At 35.2% G+C, this 27,835-nt stretch overlaps 1 protein-coding gene across 1 annotated transcript; it reads left to right on the plus strand.

Annotated features, from left to right (window-relative positions):
* Positions 1 to 19: 19 nt before the first annotated feature.
* LOC148949973 (uncharacterized) lies at positions 20 to 26,940 on the plus strand. The gene is made up of 3 exons (XM_089092040.1): positions 20 to 149; positions 15,474 to 16,031; positions 24,862 to 26,940. The coding sequence occupies exons 1-3, from the start codon at positions 141 to 143 to the stop codon at positions 25,849 to 25,851; spliced, it is 1,557 nt and encodes a 518-aa protein (XP_088948166.1). The 5' UTR covers positions 20 to 140; the 3' UTR covers positions 25,852 to 26,940.
* The last annotated feature ends 895 nt before the right edge of the window (positions 26,941 to 27,835 follow it).

Below are 27,835 nucleotides of genomic sequence, written 5' to 3' on the forward strand. Positions count from 1 at the left end.
ATTAGTGTCTTCCAGAAGTAAGTCCCACCCATAAGTGATTTTTGGAGGTTAAAATTCACTTATAAGACGGTCGGTTAAATTGGATCATCATCAGTCTATTACCTGAGTTTAGTTGATTGGAAGGAGCAGTGAGCATCAATATGTTTAGGGTAAGTTCTTTATATCAATATTTAGTAGGATTTTTGTAATATTTAGTCAAAACCTGTTAGTTCCGAAATTCAGAAAAAAAAGAATCTGTTAAACCCTCTGGAGATGTTTCTAATAGCGGTTGAGCCCACCTTTTCTTTGCTATATTTTTGGGGCAAAATATTTGCCCTAAAAATATAAAACAAAGCAAAATCATCAACTTTGTTGATGATTTCAAACAAAATCATTAAATAAACTTTGTTAATAAAAATGACGAAGAATAAATTTAATAAAAGTTATTGATTACTTTGATGGAGGAAATTTCACCGAAACTTTGTTACACTTGGTACCTCTTTGTATCCTTGATTTTGACAGATAAGGCTTTAGTTTTAAGATAGAACATCTTTTAAATGTTGCCTGGTCTATTAGTGCTTCGTAGCCTAACTGAGAAACAAGTTTTTTTTTGTCCACCCTCCAAAGTCTTAAGCTTTAATTTATTCAGGAAGTAGATTTACGGAAGTATTTCTTCCCCTGTAATTAAAAACCCTCACTTTTGGAGTGACTTCGAAATTCTCATAAATTACCTTTTGAAATAACATTTTACTATTAAGACTATTCGATATAATAGTTACAATTCCTCAATCAACAGTGAATGGCAACTTTTATCTCACTAGCCATTTTTTTAATATTTTTTTTTTGGGGGGGATACTATGGGCTGTTGTTCATCCTTTAGTAGGTTTCAACTACCACTGCAGGCATGATTCTAAATGGTAAGGTTGCTTTTTAGTGATAGATAAATTCCAGGACAGTTATAATCAAAAGTAGGGTAATTAAAAAAATGTACAATTTTAAAAAGTGTACTGTGGGCTGGTATTTGGTGAAAAATAAATAGTTAATTTAGTTAGATTCGGAGTTCCGAAAAACAGAGAAAACACCCAGCTGAAGGGGACTTGGCTTGATTAATGGGCCCACCTAAAAAATTACCTGACCAACATCGTATTCTTATCGGCGTTTTTGAGTACATCTAACAAATTACCTGGCCAACATTATGTTCTTATCGGCATCGCTTGGGGATGTGTTACCCCTTTTTCGAAAATAGGACACGTTTTCTCCGGCTCGGGACTTAAATCTAATGACAATTACATATTTTGAGACACCATAAAGTCAATTCTCTCGATGTCTATTTTGATATAATAACTTATCTTTTAGAGTTCCGGTTATTAATAGCACGAACTACTCCTTACTTACAGTTCGTTACCATTTGGTTACCAGAACTGTATGATACCTTTGTGTTTCGGACCAGTGTATAGATCTCACGGGCCAAAGTGAAAAAAAAAAAAAAAAGACTAAGCTAGCTTGAAGTAGATCAAGAGACGTTATTTTAAACTAAAAATATTTTTCATTTTTCTAATAGTTACGTCAGCACATTTTTAAGACTTTGGACAGGGTCATATCCGGGATTTTTTTTTCGGGTGGGGGGGACCTTAATAAAACGCATTAAATTTTGTTATATTCATTTTTTTTACATTTTCATAAGCCTGATAAACATTTCAGGGGGCTAAAACCTCCTACCCTCCCCCTGGATACGGCCTTGATCTTGGATTGTTTTCGTCACAGTGGGTCAAATTGGTCTTAAGAATTATTCATATGAAATCTTAAGCAAACTTCTACCATATTCCAGTTCCCCGAAATCAGTGAAGAGGACTCATGCAAAAAAGGAAGATTTTCCTTCTTGTTCTTGCCAGGGGACTGTAGGTTTCCTGTAGGGGGTTTTCAGCAATGGTGATTCCTGTGCTTCCTGTGCTTACAATCCTGTGCTTACAATCCTAAGAGCCCTCTCCCAAGCCACTTCATTATAGTGCAGTTTTATGGTGTTTGACTTGACTTGTGCTACATAATCTTTTCGCTTCCAAAACCGCTTTCAAAGACATTTTAGTACAAGTACTTTCGTATCAGTTATACATTGTTGTGCATTCAACATTTTGTGCATTCAAAGCAAGTGCACGCAGCTATAGTAAACAAAACAAAGATTAAACATGTAAATAAATATGTAAAACTGTAATACTACATGTACAATATGAAAAATTTTAAAACGTGTTAAATACATAAAACTGTGTAAATTTTACTGAAGAGTAGGAAAACAAACTTTTTTTTTTACTTTTTTTTTATCAAGGACTAGTATTTTTTTCGGAGAGTATTTTTGTACAGGAAAGGATTTTAAGTAATACAAATATAAGGCAAAACTAATTACGATCCAAAGATTCAAAACTGCTCCTGTGAATGAAAAAAAAGACTGCGCTTTTTGAGAAAACAAAAATCAGCAGCTTCTAAGTATTGTGATAACATAAAAGTACAAAGAAGAATGAATTGAATTAACCGATAGCTGGGCCGTATCCAGAATTTTTTTTTTGGGAGGGGGGGGGGTTACAAAATATTTTTTTTCAGGAGTATTACAAAAAAACTTTGTAAAATTCAAGCTAAGTTTTGACAGTGGACGATAGATTTTGTTGAGCGAAAGTGACTAGTTAACGTCGTTATGTGGAATCCAGCTAAGTCTCATTGAAAATGAAATTCTCTGTAGTCTTCTCAGACATTATCCTCTGGCAGAAATTTTACCAATTTCACCCTCTTGAAAACTAATAATGATTTATATAATAATCTCATATATATATATATATATATATATATATATATATATATATATATATATATATATATATATATATATATATATATATATATATATATATATATATTTAATTGCAGTTGACTAAACCACTTGGCGTAAGGGTTTGAAAGAGGGATCGAAAGTATTTCAAATATCGTTAAAATTTCGTCTTTTCTTTTAACCTAGTTCATTTTCACGACTTATGTCATACAAAAGAAAACTCCTTAAATCATCTTCTCACAAAGAGGATGTTATACACAGTAAATTAACATAATCGAATCTCAAAAATAATAATGTCGCTGAAAAACATATGGTACTTTTTCCGCTTAAATCTGATTATAATTGCAGATATTACAGTTATAAAAAACAAAACATTCCTTACAAGAGCAATGCTATATGATCACAGACTAAATAGATATGGCCTTTACAACACAATAAGTTCTCTAAGTTCTTGACCTATATTTTCGTACAGTTAATACAGATTAGTGATGTGCCCGAACTACATTATAGTCAGTGGTTAGTTCGCTAGATTTGAAATCCTTTGTCCGTGATGATAGGGGTTCAGGTCATTGTGTCGCCAGCGGCGGATCCGGGAATTTTTTTTAAGGGAGGGGGGCAAAATAGGTTGATCCGATTTATTTTTTTTAGGGGGGCCGCAAAATAGGTTGATCCGATAAACTTGCGTTAGCAGAAAGTTTAATTAACGAAAACTTGAGTTAATTAGTTAAATTACAATACTTTAGACTACGCTAGGGGGTGCGCGCCCCCTTCGCCTCTCTCTGGATCCGCCACTGTGTGTCACTGGCTATTTAATTGGAACGGGGGTCTGTAGCGTGACTGTAAGTTCAGCCAGAGTCAAACCAGCTCTAAATGGGACCTGGAGAAATCTGGGGAAGGTGAAACATAAGTGGGTGTGTGAATGCACAGGATGGCTGGTCCCCAATCCCCCTTGCACTTCCTGGCTGAAGGGCCGTGGAGCGGAGATCAACACCACCGGGAGGGACAGTATAGTATGCATTCTTTGCCTTACTGTTCATTATAGTCAGAATGTGGACAAAATGAAAGTGGCGCATGACTACACACCCCATGAGTTATTAAGTGAGTTGAGCAATGTTCAACTTGTAACTGTAATTTCCTAATTGATCAATCAGAGTGAACATTTAAAAAAAAAGTAAAATAATTTTCATCTTTTTCAAAAATATAAACAAAGAGAGAAAGCTGCAACAGCAATTTTGGTTAAAAAAGATGTTAATCAATAAAAAAGATAGATTTAAGGCATTATTTTTTTTTAGATTAAAAAGTTAAAACTTGGAACAGCCTTTTTTTTACTGAAAAATATTTTAATTGAAAAAAAAAGATAGATTTAAGGCATTATTTCTTCTTTCTCTTATTAAAAAAGGTAGAAAATTGGAACTGTATGATTTTTGAAGAAAGATTTTAATTAAAAAAGAATAAAGATGAATTTTACATTAAAAAGATATGAACTTGGAAAAACCTTTCATGATACAAAATATTGTATTTAAAAAAATAGATTTAAGGGGTTGTTTTTTAACTAAAGGAATATATAAACTCAGAACATCCTTTTCTGTTAAAATGTATTATAATTTAAAAAGGAACTAGATAGATTTAAGGCATTATTCTTTTTTTTAATTAAAAAAGATGATATTCTTGTGTAATGAAACGAGAAAAAAAAGAGTGAAACTTGTGCATCTTAAAATAGGTAATAGAGGGTGATCAATCCAAAGATAATCGTCGGTAATAATAATATTAAATCTTTTTAATATTAAAATATAACTGATTTTTTGTCATTTCATTTTCTTTCTTCTGTAGTACAAGTTTGACGTTAAAATCTAGGATAAACTCAAATCCTTCATATTTTTTTTTTCATCAACAGATTTGACCATGGCGTAGGTTAGGTGTGGTCCATAGACATAGAATAGCACTCAAAGTCTGGAAGAATAATTTCATCTTTTCTTCTTAATGCTTCTACTGGTTTAAACTTATAATCGCTTAATATATTTAACTTTTTAACTTGTTTCACAGATATCTCGAAAAGGCCGAATCGATTACTCGAGGCCGATTCGAGGGGCTTCCGGGTTTGACCCTGATTTTTTCCTGACTCGTAAAAACGTAACGAATATGCATATAAAAAGATTTTGATGAGTTAAAAAAAAATGTAAAACCCCCTCCGAAACAAGTACCCCTCCCCGAACCAAAATCCTGTATAAGCCCTTGGTTATGCCTAATCTAGTTTATTGAGATTTTTTCCAAAACGAATACTGGCTTTAAAGTAACCAAACAATAATCAATCTGTTTACACCCACCCGTAAATTTACAAGTTCTACTTCAATAAGCCTAATCAAACAGTTCGTGGTAACGAACTGTAAGTAAGGAGCGACCCGGCTCAATGGTAACCGAAACTCTAGAAAACGGGTTATTGATACCAATAGATATATCAAAAGAATCAGATTTCAATGCTGATTTCAAATATATAACTTTCATCAAGTTTAGTGAAAATTTGGCTGATTTTCAAAAAAAGGGGGAAAGACCCCCTAAAAGTTATAGAACCTTAATGAAAATCACACCATCATATTCAGCGTATCAGAGAACCCTACTGTAGAGGTTTCAAGCTCCTATCGACAAAAATGTGGACTTTTACATTTTTTGCCAGAAGAAAGATCACGGATGCGTGTTTATTTGTGTGTTTGTTTGTTTGTTTGTTTTTTTTTTTCCCCAGGGGTGATCGTAACGACCCAGTAGTCCAAGAATATAGGGAGCTGGCCCATTGTAACGAAAATTAAAAGTTCTAGCGCCCTTTTTACGAGATAAAAAAAATGGGGGGCAACTAGGCCCCCTCCCACGCTTATTTTTTTCCCAAAGTCACCCGATCAAAATTTTGAGATAGCCATTTTGTTCAGCATGGTCGAAAATATGATAAATATGTCTTTTAGGATGACTTAATCCCCGAAGTTCCCAGAGGGAGGGCTAAAAGTTATGAACTTTACCCAATGTTAACATATAGTATTGGTTATTGGGAAGTATACAGAAGTTTTCAGGAGGTTTTTTTTCTGGTAGTGGGAGGGAAGGGTGGGTCGGTGGTTATGTTGGAGGATCTGTTCATGAAGGAAGTTTTCATGGGGGAAGGGAAATTGCCATGAAGGGGGCGCCGGACTTGCCAGCATTATTTATTGGTAATTGGGAAGTATACAACCATTTACAGGAAGGATTTGTTCTGGAGGGGGGGGGGGCTAGAGGAGGGGATTACTCGGGATAAGAGGTCCGTGGAGGATGGTTCTTTGGGGTAAGAGACAGGTCTATGAAGGGGCGCCGGATTTCCAAGCATTATTTAAAAAACGATCAGAAATTAAATAAAAAAAAACAAGTTTTTTCAACTGAAATGTAAGAAGGAATATTAGAACTTAAAACGAACATAAATTATAATGTATGTGAGGGGGTTCTCCCCCAAGTCAGTACCTCGCTCTTTACGCTACAGTTTTTTTTTTAGTGCTTTCAGAAGAGCTATCTATTCTAATTAAACGGCCTTTGTGATTCAGGGGTTTCTGAATCAAAATTTTTTTTAACTTTTAACGTAAAGAGCGTGGTATTGACTAAGGGGAGAACCCCTTCATATAAGTAATAACATATACGTAATAAAAAAAACAATAAGAAAACAAGCGATACGGCTCAATAGTAATCGAAACTTTTAAAAATGAAATTTTGATGTCAATAAATGAATAAAAAGAATGTGTTTATAATGCTGATCCTAAATATATAAATTTTATTAAGTTTAGTATTACTCATCAAAGGCTACGAGCCTGAGAAAATTTACTCGATTTTTTAAAGAGGGGGAAACATCCCCTACAAGTGAAAGAATTTTAATGAAAATCACACCGTCAGATTCAGCGTATCAGAAAACCCTATTACATAGGTTTCAAGCTCATATCTGCAAAAATCTGCAACTTTGTATTTTTTGCCAGAAGAAAAATATACGAATATAGAAGTTAGTTACGTAAGTTAATTTGTAAAGACATCCATTTAGCAAAAGAAAAGTAAAATTTTTATACAAATAAAAGCTGCATTAACTAAAAAACGATCAGAAATTAAATAAATAAAACAAGTTTTTAAACTGAAAGTAAGGAGCGACATTAAAACTTAAAACGAACAGAAATTATTCCGTATATGAAAGGGGCTGTCCCCTCCTCAACGACTCACTCTTTACGATAAAGTTTGACTCTGTCTGACAACTTTATTTTTTAAAACAATAAAAAACTTTAGCGTAAAGAGCGAGGCGTTGAGGAGCGGACAGCCCCTTTCATATACGGAATAATTTCTGTTCGTTTTAAGTTTTAATGTCGCTCCTTACTTTCAGTTTAAAAAACTTGTTTTTTTTATTTAATTAATTAAATAATGAATGGAGCGAGAGGATATGGCTGCTTGACCAGTTGACCACAAATGACAAATACAACTGCATAATAAAAGAGTGTAAAGAAATAAGTTAAACTTAAATGGTTAAGAATTATTTATGGATTTTATCCCATTGAATCTGGAATTAACAGAATGACAAAAAGGCCCCCACGCGGGCAAATGCTAACCCTAACTACTTCAAAATGTCTCACAATCAAAGTTAGATTTCTGTGTAGCGTTTCGGGATCAATAGCTGTAAAATCAAGAATTATTTTATCATCTTGCGGCGTGCCTAATGTAACACGAAAACTGGGAGTACAAATTTGGCATCAATATCCCCGTCGTATTCAATAAGAATTAGGCTGAAAGTAAACAAGCAAATCAAAGCAGATGTTATTGGGGCTATACCATATTTCGGGTTCGTAGGGGGTAAATTAGAACTGGGGGATAATCTAAGAAAGGACATTCAGTCCATCAAAGGATCTCATACCATCAAAAGTATGTACGCAGCTTAAGGAGGTCGTTGGACCAGTCCCCCTCCCCCCAGAAAAATCGGGTTTCTTTAAATTTTCCACATAATTTCTCACATTTACTCAATAGTACATCAATTAATTTGTTTTCATTTTTAGTTCTTCACACTCCTCTAGAACACTCCCCCGAAATGTAACTTCTGTCTATGTACCAGGCTTATATATATATATATATATATATATATATATATATATATATATATATATATATATATATATATATATATATATATATATATATATATATATATATATATATATATATATATATATATATATATATATATATATATATATATATATATATATACGCATGAAAAACAGCTTCTCTCAAATTCAATTTTTTGGTCTCCCCACGAAAACGGAGAGGTCTCCCTAAGCTGTCCTAAAGGGGTACTAGGAAAATAAAATACCTTCGGTACTGGTTATTCACATATGTTAACTAGAAACACACTACGGTACTGATAATGCAAATCAGCATCTACATATATCTTCACCGAGCTGGTAAAGGAGGAAAATGCACATATTGATTTGTGCTATTAGCAATGGTGCCAATTCACGAAAACGTTGGAGAGGGGAGGACACAATCTATATTTCAAATCTAGTTGGGGCGGGGGGGGGTTGATTTTGTTTCTTTTCATTTATTCAACGGAAATACGGAAAAAGAGTATTTGTCAACGAAGCTGCCAAATTATTTTCAGAATACAAGGGAAGGATGGAAATTTCCCTCTTCCATCCCCTTCCCCCACCCAAGTACGACTGATTATCACCGTCATCTATAATTCAGTTAATTAATCGATTTTAAAGTTTTTCTTTTCTGTGCTATTTTTTGAATGTTACTTTTCTGCTTTCCTACGATTTTAACATATTAACAAATGACTATAATTTTGTTATCATTCCATAGTTGTGATTTTATCTACCGAAATACATTTTGAGATTTGGTTTAAACACTTTTTAGATTGAAAATACTTTTCATATTACATGAAAACTGTTGAAAAAAGATAATTTTCCTATTGAATAAAAATTTATAGGTCCTTCTCAGAGGAAAGGTCTAAGTAATATCGTAATTAATAATCGTACGAATATCACACGAACGACAATATCGCACGAAGGACAACAAGTTTGCTATCATTTCCTAGTTAAGATTCATCTTCATCTCTCTATACCAAACTAAATTTTGAGATTTAGTTTACAAGTTTTTTAGACTAAAAATACATTGAATATTAGTTGAAACTGCTGAAAAAAGGACAAATTTCCTACATTTTAAGAAAATTTAGATCCTTCTCGAAGGAAACGTCCAAGTAACGTCATAACTCCGGCTTGGGAGTGGATAGTTCTGAGGTAAATAACTCCAATGATCTAAATATTTTGTCCTTATTGTGCAATTTATATTTCGTCAGTCGGGTATCAAAAGGTCGTATCTCCATAATTGTAAATTTTCAGGAGAGAAAAAAAAACCTCACAACTTTTTTTATTTCCCCTCCAATAACCGTAAAAACAAAAACGGATGTATATATAAAACCAATGTTTTACAGCTATCAGAAGGGAGATAAAAAAGTTGGGAGGTTTTTTTGCTCTTCTGAAAATCTGCAATTATGGAGATACGACCATTTCATACCTGACTGACGAATTGTAGGCTATGTCACAAAATCGCTTTATTTAAGATGGAACATATACAAAAAATTGTTTAAATAATATAGTAGTGCGAAAGTTCAGCAAACTTGAAATAATTAGCGGCTCAAAAGTCAAGGACTTGAATTCAAGTCTTGAGGATGACACGGACTCAAAACAGTAATTACTTCTTAAAATAATGGTTTTTCTTCTCGTTACGGATTTATTTTTTGCGGTCTGGTAAGTTTGCTGAAACGTATATGACGATGCAACTTCTTGTGAAGCGTACCAAGGTTGTTCAAAATATTAGGTCAATCTGACACACGTTAAGAACATGACTAGTAATGACTAATGTAATGACTAATGAAAAATTACCGAAGACCCTGACAAGACTGCTTAGACAAGAAATAAATTTTTAAGGAAATTCAATGGGTTCCAACTGAAGGGGGGTAGTTGTCTCGTAGATTTTGAAAAATCAACCTTTTTTTTACTTTTACCAAAAGCCAAAATAGATCCCCCAACTCTGTATTTTCAACAGTAAATGATGATTATCCTGTAAACTTCATATAGAGCATATAATGCTCAAAAAGGTCAATTTAGTTTCAGTACAAATCAAAAGGAATTTTGGAAAAAAGAGTTTTCAAACCAAAAGCTCACGGTACTTATCAATTAGCCGGAACCCACGCGATATATTGTATAGGGAAGTTGCTTAAGAAACTAGTCAAACGAGTCTTTTAATACAGAATTGGATTGCAAACCGTGGTTTTTGATTGCGTTTACAATATTTAAACTTTGGTTATTTGGGGGTTTACGGGGGGAAGGTACCTAGGTTAGGTTACGTATTTAATATATGCTATGCTTTACTGAATTAGTGACACTTTTCTTCTGCTAGTAACCCGATCTCTTATTTGAATTAAATAAAAAAAGCAAGTTTTTTTTAACATTTTTTTTTCAAACAGTTCGTGGTAACAAACTGTAAGGAAGGAGCGACCCGGCTAAATGGTAACCGAAGCTCTAAAAAACGGAATTTTGATACCAGTAGATACATAAAAAGAATCAGATTTTTATGCTGATTTGAAATATACAAGTTTCATTAAGTTTAATCTTACCCATCAAAAGTTACGCGCCTGAGAAAATTTGCCTGATTTTCAAAAAAAGGGAGAAAGACCCCCTAAAAATTATAGAACCTTAACAAAAATCACACCATCATATTGAGCGTATCAGAGAACCCTACTGTAGAGGTTTCAAGCTCCTATCTACGAAAATAAGGAATTTTCCATTTTGTGCCAGAAGAAAGATCACGGATGCGTGTTTATTTGTTTTTTTGTTTTTTGTTTTTTGTTTTTTTTTCCCCAGGGGTAATCGTATTGGCCCAGTGGTCCTTGAATATCGTAGGAGGGCTCATTGGAACGGAAATTAAAAGTTCTAGTGCCCTTTTTAAGTGACCAAAAAAAATGGAGGGCAACTAGGCCCCCTCCCTCGCTCATTTTTTTTCCCAAAGTCACCCGATCAAAATTTTGAGACAGCCATTTTGTTTAGTATGGTCGAAAATGTGATAACTATGTCTTGTAGGATGACTTAACCCCCCGAAGCTCCCAGGGGGAGGGCTGAAAGTTATGAACTTTACCCAATGTTAACATATAGCATTGGTTATTGGGAAGTATACAGACGTTTTCAGGGGGAATTTTTTTCTGGTAGTGGGGGGTGAGGGTGGGTTGGGGGTTATGTGGGAGGATCTTTCCATGAAGGAAGTTTTCACGGTGGAAGGGACATTGCTATGAAGGGGGCGCCGGACTCCCCAGCATTATTTTAAAAAAAAAATCAGAAATTAAATATAAAAAAACAAGTTTTTCAACTGAAAGTAAGGAGCAACATCAAAAATTAAAACAAACAGAAAATATTATCTATATGATTGGGTTCATACCCTAGTCAATACCTCGCTCTTTAAGCCAAACATTTTTTAGTACTTTCATAAGAGCTATTTATTCTAATTAACGGCCTTTGTGATTAAGGAGCCATTCTCAAAGAATTGGAACACGATTTGAACTTAACGTAAAGAGCGAGGTATTGACTAAGGGGCGAACCCCATAATATAGGTAATAAAAATATAAGAATATTATAGTTCGTTACGTAAGTTAATTTGTAAATTACGTCAGAACCAGAGAAAGCCAGAATTTAGAGAAAGCCATTTAGCAAAAGAAAAGTAAAATTTTTATGCAAATTTTGTTTACATATTCAATGACGGTGAGCCAAAATAAAAGCTGCATTAACTAAAAAAAGATCAGGAATTAAATAAAAAAACAAGTTTTTTAAACTGAAAGTAAGGTGCGACATTAAAACTTAAAACGAATAGAAATTATTCCGTATATGAAAGGGGCTGTCCCCTCCTCAAGGCGTCGCTCTTTACGCTAAAGTTTTAATTTCTCACAACTTTTTTTTTTTAACAATAAAAAACTCTAGCGTAAAGAGCGAGGCGTTGAGGAGGAGACAGCCCCTTTCATATACGGAATAATTTCTGTTCGTTTTAAGTTTTAATGTCGCTCCTTACTTTCAGTTTAAAAAACTTTTTTTTAATTTAATTTTAAACAAGAGCGAGGCGTCAACGCCTCGCTCTTTACGCTAAAGTTTTTTATTGTTTTAAAAAAATTGAGTTGTGAGAAAGTCAAACTTTAGCGTAAAGAGCGAGGTATTGAGGAGGGGACAGCCCCTTTCATATACGGAATAATTTCTGCTCGTTTTAAGTTTTAACGTCGTTCCTTACTTTCAGTTAAAAAGACTTGTTTTTTTTTATTTAATTTTTGAACGTTTTTGAATTAATGCAGGTTTTGATTTTGGCTCACCGTACATGAATAATTAAAACAAAATTTGCATATTAATTTTACTTTTACTTGGTTAAGTGGCTTTCTCAAAACTTGTTTAATTTTATTTACGAACGATTTTATTAGTAATAAATATACGTAACTTACGAATTAATTTACGTAACGAAATTCTATATTCATATATTTTTAATACGTATATTAGGGGGTTCTCCCCCTAGCCAATACCTTGCTCTTTAAGCTAAAAATAGAATTTTGTTGCAATTCTTTAAAAAATGACCCCTTAATCACAAAGGCCTTTAATTAGAATAATAGCTCTTATGAAAGTACTACAAAACCTTTGGCTTAAAGACCGAGGGATTGACTAGGGGTTGAACCCAATCATACAAGCAATATTTTCTGTTCATTTTAAGTTTTGATCTTGCTCCTTAGTTTCAGTTGAAAAACTTGCTTTTTTTAAATATTTAATTTTTGATCGTTTTTTTAAATAATGCTGGGTAATCCGGCGCCCCCTTCTAAACAATGTCTCTTCCCCCATGAAAAATTACTTCATGGAAAGATCCTCCCACATAACTTCCGACCCCCCCCCCCACTACCAGAAAAAATCCCCCCTGAAAACGTCTGTATACTTCCCAATAACCAATACTATATAGCAACATTGGGTAAAGTTCATAAATTTCAGCCCTCCCCCCGGGGACTTTGGGGGATTAAGTCTTCCTAAAAGACATAGTTATCATATTTTTGACATTGCTGAACAAAATGGCTATCTCAAAATTTTGATCCGGCGACTTTGGGAAAAAATGAGCGTGGGAGGGGGCCTAGTTGCCCTCCATTTTTTTAGTCACTTAAAAAAGGTACTAGAACTTTTAATTTCCGTTACAATGAGCCCTCCCAAGATATTCTAGGACCACTGGATCGATACGATCACCCCTGGGGAAAAAAGCAAAAAAACAAATAAACACGCATCCATGATCTTTCTTCTGGCAAAAAATGCAAAATTCAAGATTTTTGTTGATAGGTGCTTGAAACCTCTATAGTAGGGTTCTCTTATACGCTGAATATGATTGTGTGATTTTCATTAAGGTTCTATAACTTATAGGGGGTCTTTGTATACGGGTATATGTTAGGTATATAGGGATTAACAAATCGACACATACCGTTGTCTTAGACTATGAACCTCAAGTCTAAGAAAAATTTCACATTCCCCCTTTTTAATTACTTTTCTTTGCAAGTAACACGGCATCTTGTTTGAATTAAGGGGCTTTTCAGGGCTTACGGGGCTATAAAATGCCACATCCCCCCTTTTTAATTACTTTTGTTTGCAAGTAACGTGGCATCTTGTTTGAATTAAGGGGCTTTTTAGGGCTTAAGGGGCTATAAAATGCCAAAACCCCCTTTTTAATTACTTTTCTTTGCAAGTAACGTGGCACCTTGTTTGAATTAAGGGGCTTTTCAGGGCTTAAGGGGATATCAAAAGCCACATACCCACTTTTTAATTACTTTTGTTTGCAAGTAACGTGGCATCGTGTTTGAATTAAGGGGCTTTTTAGAGCTTAAGGGGCTATAAAATGCCACATCCCCCCTTTTTAATTACTTTTCTTTGCAAGTAACGCGGCATCTTGTTTGAATTAAGGGGCTTTTTAGGGCTTACGGGGCTATAAAATGTCACATTCCCTTTTTTTAATTACTTTTCTTTGCAAGTAACGCGGCAACTTGTTTGAATTAAGGGGCTTTTTAGGGCTTAAGGGGCTATCAAATGCCACATCCCCCCTTTTTAATTACTTTTGTTTGCAAGTAACGTGGCATCTTGTTTGAATTAAGGGGCTTTTTAGGGCTTACGGGGCTATAAAATGCCACATGCCCCCTTTTTAATTACTTTTCTTTGCAAGTAACGCGGCACCTTGTTTGAATTAAGGGGCTTTTCAGGGCTTACGGGGCTATAAAATGCCACATCCCCACTTTTTAATTACTTTTGTTTGCAAGTAACGTGGCATCTTGTTTGAATTAAGGGGCTTTTTAGAGCTTACGGGGCTATAAAATGACACATCCCCCCTTTTTAATTACTTTTCTTTGCAAGTAACGCGGCATCTTGTTTGAATTAAGGGGCTTTTTAGTGCTTTCGGGGCTATAAAATGTCACATACCCTTTTTTTAATTACTTTTCTTTGCAAGTAACGCGGCACCTTGTTTGAATTAAGGGGCTTTTTAGGGCTTAAGGGGCTATCAAATGCCACATACCCCCTTTTTAATTACTTTTGTTTGCAAGTAACGTGGCATCTTGTTTGAATTAAGCGGCTTTTTAGTGCTTACGGGGCTATAAAATGCCACATCCCCCCTTTTTAATTACTTTTCTTTGCAAGTAACGCGGCATCTTGTTTGAATTAAGGGGCTTTTTATGGCTTACGGGGCTATAAAATGTCACATTCCCTTTTTTTAATTACTTTTCTTTGCAAGTAACGCGGCACCTTGTTTGAATTAAGGTGCTTTTTAGGGTTTAAGGAGCTCAGAAAGGATAATTTGGTGCCAAATGCCTCACATTAAATGCCTATTCTTTATAAAGGGAATATTAAAGGTCCTTCGAAAAAAATCTTAAATAACGTTTAAAAATATTGGGAACTACCTAACAAATTAGAAAATATGTTTCCACCAGTATATCCATCGTGCCCAGTTAGAAAGGGTGTGGATACCAATCTTAGTTTGAAAATTTGAGACTATTCTATTCTATAATATTTTGGTCCAAATTTCATGATAGAGTTCAAGATAAAGAAATTCATACATAACTACTTCTGAAGCGAGCGTGTGTTGTTTCCGAGAGAAAAAAAAAACATTTTTTTCTAACACTTATTTATTAAAAACTAAATTATATTTTCGAAAATCCAATAAAAAAATCATTAGTATAATGCTAGAACATTTATCAAGTCACAAATTTTTACTCATAATATTGATGGCGATTCTAATTCTAGGTATAAAAGTTAGCTGGTTTAGATTTGACATATTATATTCATTGTTATATTTTTCCGTTTCTCATATGTGATTTCTGTTTTTTTCTTCTTCCTGTTTTTTTTTTCTTTTTCATTCCTCCGCTGAAGAAGAATTAAGAACTTGTATTCTAAATTATTTACCAGTTTTTTGTCTAACTTCATTTGTTTTTAAATGGGCTGTGGGGTGTAAAAATCATTTACATATCATTGGTTCTTGCTATATCAATAAGGATGTACCAGAAAAGATGTCAATTTAAACATTTGCTCATGTCTTATGTAAATAGTAATTATGTGTTAACAAACACAGATTTGATATTGACAATGGATTTTTTTTACAGCTTTTTCTAGCAACTACGTTAGTTACCATTGCGTCATGTCAATATGGCACTCAAGGAACGGGTTCGAACTATGGAAGCCAGCAAAGTCAGGGTTATCAATCACCTTCTGGAGGCGGCTACGGTAGTCAGGCTACTCTGTCTGGCAATTATGGAAATCAAGCTCCATCATCTGATAGCTTTGGTAATCAAGCTGCTCCAGCTGCCAACTACGGTAATCAAGCTGCTACAACCAGCAACTTTGGTAACCAGGCTGCTCCATCTGCAAACTATGGAAATCAAGCTGCAACATCTGGTTCCTTTGGTAGTCAAGCTGCTCCAGCTGGAAACTACGGTAATCAAGCGGCTCCAGCTAGCAACTTTGGTAATCAGGCTGCCCCAGCCAGCAACTTTGGCAACCAAGCTGCTCAAGTCAGCAACTTTGGTGGTCAAGCTGCTCCAACCACCAACTTCGGCAATCAAGCTGCTCCCCCTGGCAATTTTGGTAACCCACCGTCAGTAAATCTAGGAAATCAGCAGAATCAAGGATTTTTGGCTCAGCCAAATGAGAACAACCCACAGGTAAAATCTTTCTTTTATTCTTTGCACAGAATTTTTTACGAAAAAATAGTTAACGAATTTTTTCGTTTGGTGTGGACATCAAAATTCTACACTTCTTTTTTTGAATCCAGAACTTTTTACATCACCATTTTTCCTTCCCTTAGTAGTAAAAAATATCCCTATTACGCAAAAACTTTGATTTAGAAAATATAAGGGATGAAAAAGCTATGATGATATTTTTCTAGTTTATGCTGAAGTCACATTGTAGTCATATATTGTCATATATCATATATATAGTCATATATCATGCAATGTAGTCATATATTGTCATATATCATATATATAGTCATATATCATACATTGTAGTCATATGCTGGCGCAATCAAAACTTTGTGCTGCTATAGTTGCAGTAATGCATCTATCTCGTCTTCACTGAGTTGAAGAATGCTCAACTTTCAAGCATAAATTTTTCTATTGCAGTTTTACTATCTGTATAATGAAATTCCAGAATATACAAAGAGATAATATTAGTATACGGCATTCGGGAGCAAATGAAGGTTGAAATAGGCTTTATTAAGTATTTGGAGCCCCTAGAATTCAATGTAAGTTTAAAAAAAAAATTAAAATTTGGAAAAAATTCGATCTTCAGAGCTAAAAATGAAAATTAAAAAAAATATTTAGTTAAATACTAAAGCTAGTCGAAGCCAGTACCAAAATTCAATTTGTTTGATATAATTTGATATTTAGCTAAGGTCAACCAATCCGAGAGCTTTATTATCCACCTTTACTGTTTAGAAAAACTGTATGGAAAATTGAAGTTCTGTCTCAACTATTTGTGACCAGCTAATGAGATAAATTTAATTTCTATCTATGGAGGGTTACAAAAAAACTTACAAAACACATCAACAATTGTTTTATATGCCTTTAGTTACTTTTTTACGAGTCAGACAAAAATTTAGGGGAGATTCAAACCCGGTACCCCTCCCCCCTGGACACGGCCCTGAGGTCATGCCAAATTACAGTCAAACTTTTAAATTGACTCAAAATTACACACAACCGCAGTTCCAATAATGTATCCCACGCGTAATTTGTTGAGTAAAGCAATATTCAACTTTTAAGTGTAATCTTCAATATTGATTATTCAAAGTGCATATTTGCGGCATATTTTCTTTTTAATCAGGTAATATGAAAGTCTTGAAAAGTAGCTTTTCGAATTGCGTGATGAGTCTGATTAAAAATAAAGACAGTATTTGCAGAAAATATTTGAGAGCGAATAAGTGTTGAAATAGGCCTTTCAAACCAATTTCTTATCATTTTGAGCTTCCTCTTTTGTAGTACGAGTGTGACATAAAAATTAAGGCAAAACGTATATCATCCATAAATATTGTGCATTTTTATATCAACAGGTGTGGCGATAGCGGCGCTAAGATATAAATCACCAAATATTGTGAAGGCAGTCCGACTTTCTATTATTGCGGGCAGTCATTATGCTTTAGACATAAATGAGACACTAATTATTCCTCAAGCTGTGAAAACCAAGCAATTTATATTAATTCCTAGCCATTATAAAAATTTTCATTACATAAAAAATTTAATTATAACAAATGTTTTATAACATTTGTTCAATTGTTTGTTTTGATGACATTGCTAAGGCGATTCAATACCTTAACAGTAATTCTGAGAGTCTAAACTTCAACAGACCGTCTCAGAGATAAAGGGCCCATTAGCGAATAATCCCAGCACCACAGAGAACTCCCAAAGCAATTATGATAAAATTTGATAGGGGATGTGTCAACAGCTCGAAAAGCTGACGAGGGTTTAGTTTAAAATAAAGAAAACCTATGATCTCTTAATTTTCGATAAGCAAAGCGTTGTCTTTCGTCAAGCTTAAATAATATGCATTCAGTGTCGGCAAGGTTTTCAATCAAGGCGGGAAGCACAACGGTAAACTCCCAAAGCACAACGGTGCAACGGCACAAAAGCACAACGGCAAACTCGTCAAGCCTAAATAATATGCATTCAGTGTCGGCAAGGTTTTCAATCAAGGCGGGAAGCACAACGGTAAACTCCCAAAGCACAACGGTGCAACGGCACAACGGTAAACTCGTCAAGCCTTAATAATATGCATTCAGTGTCGGCAAGGTTTTCAATCAAGGCGGGAAGCACAACGGTAAACTCCCAAAGCACAACGGTTCAACGGCACAACGGTAAACTCGTCAAGCCTGAATAATATGCATTCTGTGTCGGCAAGGTTTTCAATCAAGGCGAGAAGCACAACGGTAAACTCCCAAAGCTGCCAAATTACTCAAAATGCTGCTCCCATCTAAGCTGATTTTTAATGTTTTCCAAGTAGGTATGTTAGAATATTATGAATGACTGCCCTTTCCTGAGCTTTAAAAAGACAATTCTGCTTCGTTCAATCGACAAAACAAAATTCACACTTACTAAGGATGTAATATTTATTAAATCTGAGTATCTCTATCTCCGGCACATAACTACCACTACTACTACTGCTAACAACTCGCCGCAGCACCAAACCCCGGCACAAAACGGGAGAAGTTAAATGTTTTTTCCAAGATTTCTGAAAAGTTGATTTCGGCTTTTGGTTTTCTGTCGTTTATTCGGATCTCTTATTCGGGCTCTGCAAGTTCTGGCAATACCGACAAATTAATTCTAAAAAGTTTGGCTACACAAACTGAAAAAAGTTTATAACGGGCAAGAATGATCCTTTAAGGTATGAACTCCCCTTAAACAACACAACAAACTGCTGGTTTTATCCTTTGCACATATAGCCAAAATATATTGCATTGGAGTGCTAATTTCAGATATAAAAAGTATCATATAATTCTTATTTCTGGTGATTAGCACAGTGTTGACACATGCAACAAATTGTTTATTCATATGGCAGTTTATAAATTTCAGAATAAATGGATAGATAAAGAACAGGGAATAGAGGTCACATATTAGTTAACTGGTGCTACTTATTCCGTTCTTCCAAAACAAAAACTTCATTGTAAATATACAGCGTAAACGCTGGGTTAACGACGTAACCTGACCGCAAAATTTCACAGAACCTGACCTCTATTCCTTTTTCTATCTCTGTGATAAAAGATCAGTACACTAAAAACAAATCTTTCAAAGACTGGAACTCTCAACAAATCTTAAAAATAGATTATCATCATTATAAATCATTATAAATATACAGAATAAACTTTGGGTTAACGACCTAACCTGACCGCTAAATTTCACAGAACCTGACCTTTATTCCTTTTTCTATATCTGTGATAAAAGGTCGTTACACTAAAAACAAATCTTTCAAAGACTGGAACTCTCAACAAATCTTAAAAATAGATTAAGATCATCATTATAAATCATTATAAATATACAGAATAAACTTTGGGTTGACGACGTAACCTGACCGCTAAATTTCACAGAACCTGACCTCTGTTCCTTTTTCTATATCTGTGATAAAAGGTCAATACACTAAAAACAAATCTTTCCAAGACTGGAACTCTCAACAAGTCTTAAAAATAGATTAAGATCATCATTGTAATCACAAGACTTGGAACAAGCTTTGTATAATTTGTTAAACGTCACAAAACGGCAAAATTAACAAGCAATGTTGAAAAAATAACGACACAGACCACACTGCCTTTCCATCATACAAACAACAAGGGTAAAACAAGGTCTTTGAACTTCCTTGAAGTGATGATTCGAGGGCTGTTTCAATTTTTACTTTTAATGATCCCGCATTGTATTACAAGTTATTTTATCTATTAGTTATTTATTTTATTAGTTATTTATTAGTTATTTATAATCTATTAGTTATTTATTTTATCTGTGCTTTGCTGAAAACGGCCTTTGGACACAAAGCCGAAATATTTGTTTAGGGATAAACCATTTCACTATCTTGGATTAATTCCTCATTGTTTAACCTGTTGTTGTTTGAATTATGAAAAATCCAGAGGCACCCTGGGGGTTTAAACTCTGAGGCCATCTGTGAGGTCTAAATGCCTCTATCCCTTCCACAGACTATCCATAAACTATCCCTTCCCTAAACTATCTTTAAGTTCCATAAACTACCCGTTCCACAGAGGATTTGGACCACGTTAAGGGTTTAGATTTTAATTTACCTAGCAAATTTAGTCGGCATCTAGACACACATTTTCTTTTGCGAAACGTTCTTGTCTTATGAATTGGTAAGCAATTAGAAGAGAGCTCTATTTAGTGTTGATCCTGCTAGCATACTAAAAAAAAATCACAGAAATTGCATAAAACAATGTAGAAACTGTAATGACTCGGTTAAACTGTTAGAAATGAACAATTATTATCAGGATTCAACTTGGTAAACACTTATCATTAGACAACCATGGTTAACACTTAAGCAATTTAGGGTGAATTTACTGAAGCAGGTCAACATTAAAATCTTTTGACCATGAGATATACCTGTCCAAGACTTAAAAATAAAAAGGAAGAACAATCGAAGGTTCCATGGGTGTAGGTAGATTTTTCATCGTCCCGAATTAATTTTCGCCCTCCTCTCCCTAACCAATACCGAGGATAGAAAAAAAAACAAAAGAGCCCTTATTTAAACGGCACACAACTGATAGGACGCGCGGGGGTAACTGTACCCCCTTTAAGCCTAGCTAGGCCTCTGAAGTCCCTTTGCAATACTAAAGGATCTAAAATTGATTTCGAACTTTAGCGATGTCAAACAGCTCGTGGTAATGAACGCGGTAAGGAATAACTCTGCCCAATAGTAACCGAAACTTTTAAAACAGAATTTTAATAACAAAAGATACAACCAAAGAATTCGCTATTATGGTGCCTCCAGATATATAAGATTCGTTAAGTTTAATTTTACCCTTCAAAAGCTAAGAGCCAGAGAAAATTTGCATATCAAAAAGTTAGCCCAAATTAGCATGTCAGTTAGCCCAACTGTAGAGGTTTCATGCTCCCATCTGCAAAAATGTAGAATTTTCTATTTATTTGCCAGAAAAAAAGATCAGTGATGCATGTGTGTGTGTTTTTTTCTTCTCCCCAGGGGCGACCCTATAGAACCAAGAGTCTTAGAAGATCAGGAGAGGGCTAATTTGAATGGAAAACAAAAGTTTAGTGCCGTTTTTATGTGACCAAAAAGATTGGAGGGCAATTAGCCCCCCTTCCCATGCCTTTTTTCCTCCAAGTTGTCTGATGAAAAATTCGAAATAGCCATTCTTGTTCACCATAGTCGAAAGGTCCAGTAACTATGCCTTTGGGGATAACATAACCCCCAAAGCCCCCGGGGAAAGGGCTGCAAGTTATGAAATTAGCCTATTTGTTAGTGGGAAGTATACAGACATTTTGTCAAGGGGGGATTTTCTCCGGGGATAATAGATTGTTGGGGGGAGCTTCCAGGGGTGATCTTTCAAGGAGAAATTTTACACGGGGAGAATTACCTAGAATTCATATACGAAATTAGTTGTATTTATCTTACTTTCTCTTTGGTGACTTAAATTTACATGTCGATGTGTTATGGGGGAATTGTCCAGGGGAAATTTTCAGCGGGGTTGAAATTCTCATGAGGAATTCTCAGTCGAGGCTGGGGGCTTATTCCGCAGCGAAAATTCACCATAGGGGATTATCACCAGGGGAAATTTTCTGCAGGACAAATTTTCCATTCGGGAGGGGGGTGGTCTACGGGTAGAATTTCCCATATAGACGGGGGGGGGGTTCTGGCATGACTTGAAAAAAACAATCAGATATAAAATAAAAAACTGGTCTCTCTTTTAAATGAAAGTATCCCAAGGAGAATTTTTAGGCGGAATCGTCCGCAAGAGATTTTCTAGAGGGAATTTGCAGTGACAATTTTCCTCCGGGATATTACCCCCCTCCGGAAGTGAGGATTTTATGCGAGAGAAACTTTCCATGGAGAATTTTTTGTGGGGCAGGCAAATTTTCCAGGCAGAGGGAGGCGGATTTCCCGACATTAAATGAAAGATGATCATAAATTAAACGAAAAAGCAAGATTTTTCAACTGAAACGTTAAAACACAAAACGAACGGAAATTGTTCCGTATATGGATGGGGCTGCCTCCACAATACCCCACCCTTTCCACTAAAGTTTGACCTTACGTCCAAATCCTTAAGGACGACTCCTGAAACCCAAGGGCTGTTTAATTTGAATAAGAATTTTTTTTTTTTTAAGTACTAAAAAACTTTAGTGTGAAGAGCAGGGTATTGAGGAGGGGCAGCCTCTTTGTACATGGAATAATTTCTGTTCGTTTTAAGTTTTAACGTTGCTCCTTACTTTTAGTAAAAAAAAACTTCGTACTAATTGCAAATTCAATTGATAATAGGTAAAGAGTGCTTTTCAAAATGTCAAGTTCAGAAGTGTTTGAAAGGCTTAACCATCTGAGGAAAAACTAAAAATATTCTCGTGGTTCTTAAATAACTATGCAAATTTCAAACTTCTAGCTTGAATAGTTTAGCCGTTTTTCAGCTCAAGAAAGCTCCTGAGCAGTAGCGGTTTTAGGGGGGAGGGGGCAATGTATACCATAGGAGTGTAAAAATATAAATAAAATGAAATTAAATGTCAGAAAAACTGGGAGGTATATGCCCCTTCCCCCTGTCCAGGAACTGACCTGAGCCTCTTAGGGTTAACTATAAATGTAGCCAAAATAAAAAAAGATTCGGATATTAGTTTATGAACTACACATCCCAGTTCCTATAATCGAGGCCCAGGGGTTGTGCACTTGAAAAAAAATTGTACACCGAGTGGTACAAAGTGCACCATGTGTGGTAAAGAATTGGGCCTCGTGTTACAGAACAAGTGGTACTCAAAAACGTACATCGGGTGGCAGGGAGTGATAAACCCTTCGATAGTTGCTAACCCTGGTAGTTGTGCAATTTTTTGTATAATTGATATTGCTAATTTTTAATTTACTTTTGTAAAAATGAGGCTGCGTATAAAGCGAATGCTACACTGCAAACAATAGAAATTACTGACAATTTACCTTTAAAGATCAAGGATCAAGTTTTAAACTGAGCCACTAAAATTAGCAAATAATTGAAATTTAACACACCTCATTTTTCAAATAAGGCGATGAGAACAAATTACAACATTCAAAAAAGAATACTTTAATAAGTCTCCAATTCAAAAAAGAGAAGATAATTTAGTGTAACAGCCTTTTCCGCAAATAATTACTTCGGCAGCAAAATTGTCTAAATTCAACAAATATAAACAACAAAGAGCACTAAAGAGAAGATTTGTGACTATTTTGGATTAATCTGCAGCCCACAAAGCGGCGTGTACCCTGGAATCTATTTGCGAGAGCCTGAAAAATATAGAATTACCTCGGATGCTCAGTCAGCGCTTCATTTGGATGACATTTGGGTATATAGCCTTCGTGTAACGCCATTCCAAGTTCTGTTTTCTAGAATTTTCGTTTTTAGTCAAGGCATTCTTAATGTTTATAGCCAAAAACTATGCCTAGGTTTCCAATACTAAAGTGAAAATTTTACGCGTGTAGCTTGAACAGTCAAGGCCGTTCAAAAGGGGGGGAGGGCGACAGGTGCAAGCTGCCCCAGGCGCTGTGGCTGGGGGTGCCATGGCGATGGGGGGACCATGGCAGTGGCTTTTTTGTTTGAGTTGGGAGGAGGAGACGCCGTATTAATTCTGCCCCAGGCACCACCAACACTAGGAACGGCCCTGAACAGTGCGCACACAAACAGAGAAACATAAGCAGATACTATATTTTACAAATATACAAGCAGAGTGTAGATCGGTGTGGAACTATACATTACCGTAGATAGATTATTGAAAGATCAAATGAATGAATCAATCAAATGATACCCAAAAATAACTGTCTATAATGACTTCATTTTCTATAAAATAAATATAATAATGTTTAGGGCCAAATGCGCCACTCCACGGTATTGTAGCTTCACGGACTGGAAGGTACAAAAAATAACCCTTCCATTGTTGCAAACAAAGTTACTTTCTATGAACTTCCACTTGATATTGCCTTCGTCGGGACATGATTTTACTTTACACCATGAAATTGCAAATATCCTTACTTTCTGTGGCACTATCTCTTTTGTTAATTAAAGAGGGCAATGGAGCTTCCAGTTTCTAAATGAATGAATCTTCTTCTGATATTCTATGCTGAGTAGTCTGATACATTTCCTTCTGTAAAAAAACAAACAAATAAACCAATGCTGCCACTTCTTGGAGTTTTTCCCAAGGGCTTTAAATTTCAGTCCTGCACTTGGGAGTATGAAAACTGTTTTAGCAGCATAATGAAACAGTATATTGAGTAGCAATAAACTGAAAACAGCAAACATACACACACACACACACACATATATATATATATATATATATATATATATATATATATATATATATATATATATATATATATATATATATATATATATATTAAACATAACTCTCAAAAAATACCTTAAACATGTATATTACTATTGATTAACATATATATATATATATATATATATATTTTTTAAACCCTGGGATTTTTCGCCAATAAATCTTGGATTATTGTCTAATTCTCAGTGGCAGCCCGGAAGTATAAAACACTGGGAGCCCATTGTGTATTCTGCAGGTTAAGATACCACCCCTTCAATAAATGTAAAAACTGAATCTGTTTTCATGTGCAATTTTGACCAGCCAATATATTGCTTTTGAAGTCTTCATTCTCCCCAAAAAATTGTTAGACCTTTTCCAAAATGGTATCCTGAACCTGATTCACAATAATACCGAAACTTCCATTTTTAATATTTTTTGGATTTGATACATTTTAGGATGTGCTTACATACTTACCACTTATTCTAACTGATCTTTATTTCAGGGCGAAGGAATGCCATATGAGTTTTCTTGGTTTGTAAAAGACGATCCTAGCCAAAACGACTACTCTCACAATGAGAAATCCGATGGACAGGTCGTCACTGGATCTTACAGTGTGCTTCTTCCAGACGGCAGGACTCAGATTGTCACTTATAGAGTAGAGGGTGATAGCGGTTTTGTTGCTGACGTCAAATATGAAGGTGAAATTCGCCCTGATGCTTTCTCCCAGAGACCCCCAGCTCAAGGAGGCTCTCAGCCAAATCAAGCTTCAAGGCTTCCACAACCTCCTTCTCCACCAGTGAATTTTGTCCAACAACAAACAGCAGTATCTAACGGTTTTTCACAGCAGAATCCCCAGTCAGCTGCTTCTTCCAGCTATAACGCACAAGGATCGCAGAGTACTGGAGCCCAAAGCAATTTCGCAGCAAAGCCTCAAACATATCAACAAGCATCATCTTCAGCAACTCGTCCTGACTCTACACAAGCAAATTTTGCCCAGCAGCAATCTAACCCTGGCTACTCACAACAGAATATCCAGTCAGCAGCTCCAGCAGGTTTCAGCCCACAAGGACCCACAAATGCTGGAAATACAAACGGTTTCGCATCCCAAACTCAAACTTCCCAAGCTTATGCAACAGGACAGGTCACAAAAGTGTCACCTAATGTGAACTTTAACTCTGCTAATCAAAACAATGGTTATGCAAAAGCAACTGGGTTTACCAGTCAAGTCCCGTCCCAGGTACAGGGTGAGCAGGGCTTTGGAGGAGCTAAGCAAACCCAAGCATATAACCAAGGGGTAAATAACTTCTCTCCTGAGGGTCCAACTACCCAGAATTTTAATTCACCACAACAAGGAAAGAATTACCAGGGTTACGATGCACAAAATAGCGGGCAACGCAGTTACAGACATATTGATTTAACCAAAGATGCTTATATCGGAGAAGGTGCCTTTGGTAGAAGAATTGGTGGAAGAAAGCTTGTAAAATTATTCTAAAACAAACATTTTTTTTTTATAGAAGCGAGCCATTCATTTATCAAATTTAATAATCACCGTTAATAATTAATTTGTTAAAAAAAAAAAAAAAAATTACGAAAAGTTGATTTGGAGAGACGAATAAAGAAAATCTCTTTTCGGTTTTTCAAAGAAATGTAGAATTTTTTTTTAATTCTAGAGAAATTAACAATATTAATTTTGATTAATATCCTGATTAATTTTGCTTAATTTCAATATATATTTTGATTTTCCCAAAAATCATCCTTGATGCCGTTCATGGATACGAAAGGAGTACGTAAATGAATAATAAAGAAAAGTTATAGAAAACTTAGCAATGACAAAGCATCAAGAGGTTAAATTTAAAAACATGGTAAAAAAAGAATTATTTATCTTGGCTTATGAATGGCACACTTAGAGATACCTTTATTTTTTAATTCATATTTTATGAACAAATATATCTGGGATATGTTTTTGCAATCAGGCGTAGCCACACGGGTAGTGGGCAACTGCCTCCCTATGCTAGATTAACTATAAAAATCAAACACTAAAAGACAACTGGTTCATTTGAGTTTTCTTTTGCAAAAGGCATTCCTCATCCCAACGCCGTAGTCTTTTAGCATTCTTGATGATAACACGTCAGGTTTTCTGACCAAAACACAGATGCGTTACGCACCTGGGAGAGGGGCGGAGGGAAGAAGCCACCTCCCACAGCTTTTTAACCTTAACTCCTACTGTACCGCCAGAGGCACCGAGGAAATCCATAAAGAGCCACAAAGGGGTTGTGGTCATCTAAGCAAAACGGTAATAAGCCCGTAAATTTGCAACAGTAAGCACACAGTTTTATCAAGATCTTGGCAATTTATCCGCGATTTTTAGCGAAATTTTAATTTTGTTTAGTAAAATAACCAGCTAGTCGGTATAAATCCGTTCTCTGTCCCTTTCAACATTTTGGCTAACGACAGTAAACACAATTGGCAGAAACGTATATTTAAGACAAGCTTTACAGGTCAGAAGCCCTTTCGTGTTGCCAAGTGCTAATAAATTAGTGTTTGATGGATTATATCTTTTTAAATAAATCATTTATGTTAATTGTTGTATATGAATTAGACTTTACTGTTTAGAAAGATTTCTGGAATGAAATTACTTTCTTCTAAAGAAAAATGAACGGCAAGACCCGACAATTACAATCGCCAGACGGGGGAACTGACTAGCTCTTTTTAAACCGCCAGCAGATATTCTATGATTTCCACGTAATTCACCTATTTTTGACAGCATCTGCCCCCCCTCCCAGAAAAATTGATTCACGAGTATGATCTTGAGTATTTTAGTAAACATTATAACTTCAACTTAATCAGGAACTGTGGCGGTCCTCCACATTATTACGGGATCAAAACAGATTCCGAGCTTACACTTAGAACAATAGGGATCTCAGTTGGTGATGGCATTGACTTTCCATTGGCTAGAATTGAAAATTCAAATGCGATAATAAAATAAGGTTCCATATTTACAATACCCAAATCCTGCTTAGGGCCAGGGTTCCAGGAGCTTAGGTGCACCATGATTCTCCATTTGGGGACTATGGATTAGTTGAATCTCCAGATTTAACATTCCGTAACATATTCCCTAAGATATATTATTACCAAAGGATTAGAGGGAACATGCTCTCCAAAACCATATGTTGTCCAACATTAACTTATCCATTTCTGAAAAAACGAGGATAATTCCAGCCAGTGAAAGAAAGAAAAAAAGTTTTTATTTCGATCGAGAAGTACTCAACCATCCTCATGCAATAAAGGGAACAGTGGGCAAAGAAAAAAAAACAGATGGAAGTCCTCAGAACTAAATAAAAACAGGAAAAACCGTAGGGCCCAATCTAAATATATGCATACTATTTTTTTTTTCACTGGATGGGTATCCACACGTTTTTCTCTTCGTTACATTTTTTTTTCACTTTTTTTATGCTTAGCCAGTGAGGTCTCAGAAA

This window comes from Artemia sp. Qi Xiang Cuo, chromosome 7, assembly GCF_049724085.1.
Source record: "Artemia sp. Qi Xiang Cuo chromosome 7, ASM4972408v1, whole genome shotgun sequence".
NCBI classification, from domain to species: domain Eukaryota; kingdom Metazoa; phylum Arthropoda; class Branchiopoda; order Anostraca; family Artemiidae; genus Artemia; species Artemia sp. Qi Xiang Cuo.